General features: G+C 32.4%; 2 protein-coding genes across 2 annotated transcripts; one reads left to right on the top strand and one right to left on the bottom strand.

Annotated features, from left to right (window-relative positions):
- The first annotated feature begins 873 nt into the window (after window positions 1-873).
- Window positions 874-4064, top strand: Nfs1 (Nfs1 cysteine desulfurase). Its single transcript, XM_072892690.1, has 11 exons — window positions 874-944; window positions 1001-1118; window positions 1221-1300; window positions 1376-1492; window positions 1607-1744; window positions 1816-2021; window positions 2103-2224; window positions 2443-2600; window positions 2671-2942; window positions 3048-3137; window positions 3407-4064. The coding sequence occupies exons 2-11, from the start codon at window positions 1013-1015 to the stop codon at window positions 3468-3470; spliced, it is 1353 nt and encodes a 450-aa protein (XP_072748791.1). The 5' UTR covers window positions 874-944; window positions 1001-1012; the 3' UTR covers window positions 3471-4064.
- On the bottom strand, window positions 3154-5196 carry Rabx6 (RAS oncogene family member RabX6). Its single transcript, XM_072892703.1, has 3 exons — window positions 4775-5196; window positions 4147-4391; window positions 3154-4063 (listed from the first exon to the last, which is right to left on the bottom strand). The coding sequence occupies exons 1-3, from the start codon at window positions 4952-4954 to the stop codon at window positions 3865-3867; spliced, it is 624 nt and encodes a 207-aa protein (XP_072748804.1). The 5' UTR covers window positions 4955-5196; the 3' UTR covers window positions 3154-3864.
- Window positions 5197-5995: the final 799 nt, after the last annotated feature.

The following is a 5995-nucleotide window of genomic DNA, read 5'->3' on the forward strand; positions in this document are numbered from 1 at the left end:
ATGTGAAGTGATCAATCACTCGCCAACATGTAATATTATGCTTGGAATGCAGGCGGGAGCTTTATCCATGAGTCATATTAAGAATAAGCCTAAAACAAAGTCTCATCGAGTCCGACTCCCAGACCCTGGAATTAAATTTCTTAATGTCCGACAGACTATACTCAATTAGAATATTATTATTGCTATATTTAAATATAAAAATAAAAATAGAAAAAACTCGCTTGTATAAATATAAATATAGAGAATTACCATAGCTTATCACGAGCTGATTAGGTGAATAAACAGTTTATTACAAAATAAAAGATAACAAGATATGTAGGTCGTATGTCATAAATTGAATGCAAGAGACACGTTTCGACGCTCGAAATTTCAATATTGCTTAAAAATATTTTTCTCATTTTATGATATTATGATATTAATGTGAAATATTATTATATTTACCAGAAAGAGCGGAGCGGATATTAAATATTATATATGTGTCTTTATTTCATATTAATTTTTATACAAAAATAGATTAATTCTACATATTCAAAAATATTATATAATTATAATATGCAAGATTAATAATTATTATTATAATTAAATGCAAAATTAATAATTATATCTCAAAATAGCTCCATTTTTATTATAATGTAAAATAAATTATTAATAAATTTTTTCAATCATTTTGCTAGAACAAAATACAATTTATAATTGTTTTCATAGCTATGATTTTTTCATAAAAATGTGTATATACACATCTTTTACATTACGATTCTCATATTAATGATAAAGGAATTATTAAAAACTGTAATATTATATATTTGTAATATATACATATATATCACTACTTCACTTTCTTCCGCTAGTTTCGCTTGTGTGCTCATTTTTTTGTTGCGACAGTACGACGTACGACGTACGACGTACAGCACGAGGATAGTGCGTTGCTTGTATGCTTCCGTGAGGTTAGAACATGTGAGTTTGTGGAATGCGTGATTCGTTTTCATGAGAATAATTTCAGACAACTGTGAGGATGTTCCGATCGACGAGGTGTTTCTTATCCGCGTTAAATCGCGTGAAAAATCGTCGTTGTCTGCACACGTGTGGTCAGCACTTGTCAGACGTCGTCGAGTATGAATGTAAGTATCATTGAAGTACTAAAAATCAACAGAATATTAATTTAATCCTAAATACATCTCAAGTGTAAAATTTAATTAATGATTTTTTTTTATACATTATAGCTCCTATCACGGACGAATATAAAAAGGGCCCAACAGAGGGTAGAGCTCTTTATTTGGACGCCCAAGCTACTACCCCACTGGTAAGTTCAAAACATGATGCAATGTCATGCAATTTATATACGTGTAAAAAACTAAGATGTCACACTATTATGCAGGACCCTCGGGTGTTGGATAAAATGATGCCGTATCTGACAGTGTACCATGGCAATCCACATTCCAGAACTCACATGTATGGTTGGGAATCGGAAGCAGCAGTTGAGCATGCTCGCCAAGTTAGTATCCTAACTTGCAAAATTTGTTTTTATATTTTTTGATATATATATATATATATATATATAATTTATAATATATAAAAATTATTTGTGTATTTTTTCTATTTTTAACAGCAAATTGCAGATCTCATAGGAGCAGACAAGAAGGAAGTAATATTTACATCTGGCGCAACAGAATGTAATAATATAGCTGTGAAAGGTGTAGCAAGGTTCTATAAATCGAGGAAAAATCATGTTGTGACGACCCAAACAGTAAGAAAGTTGCATCTTTATAATAGGTCCTGTCATTTAATAGATATAATGAACTTGTTTCACTTATCTAGGAGCACAAATGTGTATTGGATTCGTGTAGAGCCTTGGAAGCAGAAGGATTTGATGTAACGTACATCTCTGTTAATTCAAATGGTCTTATTGATCTCAACGAATTAGAAGCAGTCATTAGACCATCTACATCAATCGTTTCTGTAATGATGGTAAATAATGAGATTGGTGTTAAACAGCCTATTGCAGAAATTGGTGCCATTTGTAGGTGAGTATTATGACTTCAATACATAATGATTATTTTGTTACAATTCTCTCTTAATTCTACTTATTTTTCTAAATGTTACAGAAAGAAGAAAGTTTTTTTTCACACAGATGCTGCGCAAGCTATTGGCAAACTACCTATCGATGTTAACACCATGAATATTGATCTAATGTCTATTAGCGGTCATAAGTTATATGGTCCTAAAGGTAATTATGTAATTATTGTAATTTATTATTATAAAAAGAACTTTCTTGCAAATATGAGAATACATTAGAGAGGTATATAATTTTTTTTAACTGTATATTGGTTTTTAATAGTAAACTTTTTATTAAAAAAAGAAAGAATATAGTTTCCATTTATGATAAATGTAAAAAAGAGTTAGTTACATCTTTATCTTAATCCATTTTATTAATTACTTATTAAGGGATCGGAGCCCTATACGTTAGAAGAAGGCCACGAGTGCGTGTGGAACCATTACAGAGTGGAGGTGGACAAGAAAGAGGAATGAGAAGCGGCACTGTACCTGCACCCTTAGCTGTAGGACTAGGTGCCGCTTGTGAGCTAGCGAAGACCGAGATGGAAGTAAGTAAAACGAAAAAGTTATTACGATGCGTTTTAAAATATTAAAGTCCACACTGTGTATATTTTCCAGTACGATCACAAATATATCAATACGCTGTCGAATTACCTCATTAAGAAAATAATGTCAAACTTACCGCACGTTGTGCGAAACGGCGATCCCGTGGCTTGGTATCCTGGCTGTGTGAATCTATCGTTTGCGTGTGTCGAAGGTGAATCGTTATTGATGGCTCTAAAGGATGTAGCGCTTAGCAGCGGTTCGGCTTGCACCAGCGCGAGCTTGGAACCCAGTTATGTGCTGAGAGCGATTGGTGCTTCAGAAGATCTAGCGCATTCCAGTATTAGGTAAAATCTACATTGTATATGTTTCAAAATAAAGGAAATTTTGCTAAGTTATCTGGTTAGTAGCTTTATACATTATGAATGTAACTTTGCGATTTTGTTAATTAGGTTTGGCATTGGACGATTTACAACATTCGAAGAAGTAGATTTCACCGCGGAAAATACGATAAAGCAAGTGAATCGACTTCGGGCCATGAGGTAACGCATTCATTAATTACCATATAAACGTTTATTTATTTTTTTTTTTTTCAAGTATAAGTGGTGAAGGGTTTATAATTTAGACTTATATGTTACTTTAACAATTTAACGCGTTTGTAATCTCGTTGCACGGAGGGAACAACTTTATTGTTGGACGTTTCCTGAAATGTGATTATTTCTATCTCTAAGTATATCTATTAGCTGTGACAACGTTATACCAAGAACAAGTGTCAAAAAACTTTAATCTTCATTTACTTGTTCTTTTACAGCCCATTATGGGAAATGATGGAAGATGGTATCGACTTGAAAACTATCAATTGGACTCAGCACTAGTGCCTCGTTATCGTGTAGTCCTTACAATCTTAAGTATATATAGTATGTATATTGATTAAATATATAATAATATCGATCGTTTTTAAATTACATTAATAGATTAAATCTTTAGTTAATTAAGAAATATAATTTCTCATACCGTAAGTGATAATTTTTTATTTAAGTCATTATCATCAAGTATGTTAAACTCGATCTGTGATCGCGATACGTCATTTATATATGTGCATTACATTCGTACATTCTTCCCATCCTCTCTTTTCGCGACCTTCCCTCATAGAAAAGTCGCATGTGATAGATGTTTGATATAAAAGATTTCTCTTGTAATATTATAATCCGTATTAATTGAACCTTAAAAGTTCTTAAAGATTACACATGTTATGTTTGTGATCACAGATTAACATAAACATGACGGGTCAGCTGCTTCGTCGATGTAGGAAATTTTAAATCGATCCTTATCCATCTCATGAAGTTCCATTCGCGATCGATTAGCTTCCACTAGATGTTGCGCTATATCTTCAAACATCTCATTTATTCCCTCGCCAGTTTTACACGATGTTTTGTATATTCCCGAAATCAAATTATGGCATTGTTCACTGAAAAAGATTTATTTTTCTTGCAATTCATATAAAAAATTAATTTGAGCCAATTGCCAAAGAAAACTATTAAAAATTATTACCAAAATTGTTCCATCTCTGCATCTGTGACTTGTGGTGCAATGCTCTCCAAGTCACTTTTGTTCCCGCAAAGGAATATCTTTGCATTTTCTGCATATGTAACTATATCGAGCAAGTGTTGGGACAATAGATGAAACGATGTTGAGTTATCCAGGGCAAATACCAGAATAGCAGCTTCTGCAAACTTGTAATAACTCGAGGTAACGGATGCTACTCTTTCCATACCACCAGTGTCCCATAGTTGTAGCTAAAAAAATATGAAGACAGAAATAATCATTGACCTAAATTTCAAGGAATAACTGCAAAATATATTGTACTACTTAAGTGTATGTCTTTTGGCTACATACAAATATCAATATACTTATGCAACATATAAAAAACCTATACAAAACATTGCAATATGTATATTAATTCAATTTGTTACATATTCCATGTACATAATTTAATTTAATTTAGCAGAACAAAAGCTAATATAAAAATAAATTCTACATGATGACAAAATTCACGCAGAGGCAACTTGACACAATCAATAAGAAAAGGAGAGAGAGAAACTGAAAATTTTTTTCAAAGTATAATTGCCTATTATAATTGAATGTTTTGAATTTTACAAAACAAAAACTGAACACTCACGCGGATTCGCCTGTCCTCAACAACGTATTCCTTATCGATATTGTCGAGGCCCAAGGTCGACTTACGATCGCTACTGGCAACGAACGTATTGTTAGCAAAGCGTCGGAATATAGACGTCTTGCCGACGCCGTATTCGCCGCACAGTATAACCTTCTGCTCCGTTACTTTGACAGTCGCCATGTCGTCGTCGTCGTCGTCGACGTCAACGTCGCGCGCACAAATCGCGCGGCACCGGCTGCGATCACTATTGACAGTGCATCGTCGTACACGTGCACGTCTCTCATTTAGCAAGTTAATCAAAGTCGACGAAGAGTCACCGTACGATGTGACACAAACCGATATTTCTCAAATGCAATAATTATTATTCATCCCTGCTCGTCCCTCCCAGTTCTGACAGTCGTGACAATACGACGCTCAACGAAACCCACGCGTTCTATAGGGTGTATCAAAGAAGCGGGGAAAATAGACAACTCAGTGTACTCAAAATTGATCTTTTTATTATGTGAGATATATAATAAAATATTAGGTTGTTATAAAATATAATAAAATTATATTTTAAAATATATAATAAAGTTATATTAAGATATAATAAGATATATAGGATATGTAGAGTATTTTTTATGGTTCAATAATTTTAATTCCAAAGACTGATTTTTAATGATTATTTCTCTTTAAAGGTATTAATTTTTCATCGTATAATATACCCAAGAAAAAAAGGCCGTGATTGAAACTACGTAATATACAATTTTTGTAAATATAAATAATATATATTATTATATTTTTTTAACTTAAAATATAAATTCCAAAATTTCGCGCCTTTATACAGTTCTCCTATTTCTCATCTTCTTCTAATTTGAGAGACACTGTTGTCATTTTATATTAGATTTATTTTTTCTTCCTGAACTAGCTGCACTTTTTGCATGACTTTTGTTTCTCCTCTCTTTCTGTCTAACTTCTAAAGTATATATTTATCTCATTTTTAGTGCAATTTAATACAGAAAGGTAAAGAACAAAAAACCAACCTGTTTTTAAAAAGGAGTGAAAGAAAGCATTATATTTTTACGTATTTCATTAAGAAATGTTTTGATTATTGGCAATACATAATCTCATTCAAAAAATACATCGATTATACAACTGTTGAGTTGCCTCTGATTGGTGTATATTTTTAATTCTACCAATCACAATCTACCATTTTCTCGAAAAGATTCTGTTTTCTGAACG

This window comes from Anoplolepis gracilipes, chromosome 1 (genome assembly GCF_047496725.1).
Source record: "Anoplolepis gracilipes chromosome 1, ASM4749672v1, whole genome shotgun sequence".
NCBI lineage: Eukaryota > Metazoa > Arthropoda > Insecta > Hymenoptera > Formicidae > Anoplolepis > Anoplolepis gracilipes.

Excerpts from the sequence above, each read along its gene's own strand:
- Nfs1 (XM_072892690.1), top strand. The coding sequence starts at position 1,013 with ATGTTCCGATCGACGAGGTGTTTCTTATCCGCGTTAAATCGCGTGAAA. Across the intron at positions 1,119-1,220 it reads AGACGTCGTCGAGTATGAAT|CTCCTATCACGGACGAATAT; the intron begins GTAAGTATCATT and ends TATACATTATAG. Across the intron at positions 1,493-1,606 it reads CAGTTGAGCATGCTCGCCAA|CAAATTGCAGATCTCATAGG; the intron begins GTTAGTATCCTA and ends TATTTTTAACAG.
- Rabx6 (XM_072892703.1), bottom strand. The coding sequence starts at position 4,954 with ATGGCGACTGTCAAAGTAACGGAGCAGAAGGTTATACTGTGCGGCGAA. Across the intron at positions 4,392-4,774 it reads TTGAGGACAGGCGAATCCGC|CTACAACTATGGGACACTGG; the intron begins GTGAGTGTTCAG and ends ATATTTTTTTAG. Across the intron at positions 4,064-4,146 it reads GCAGAGATGGAACAATTTTG|TGAACAATGCCATAATTTGA; the intron begins GTAATAATTTTT and ends AATCTTTTTCAG.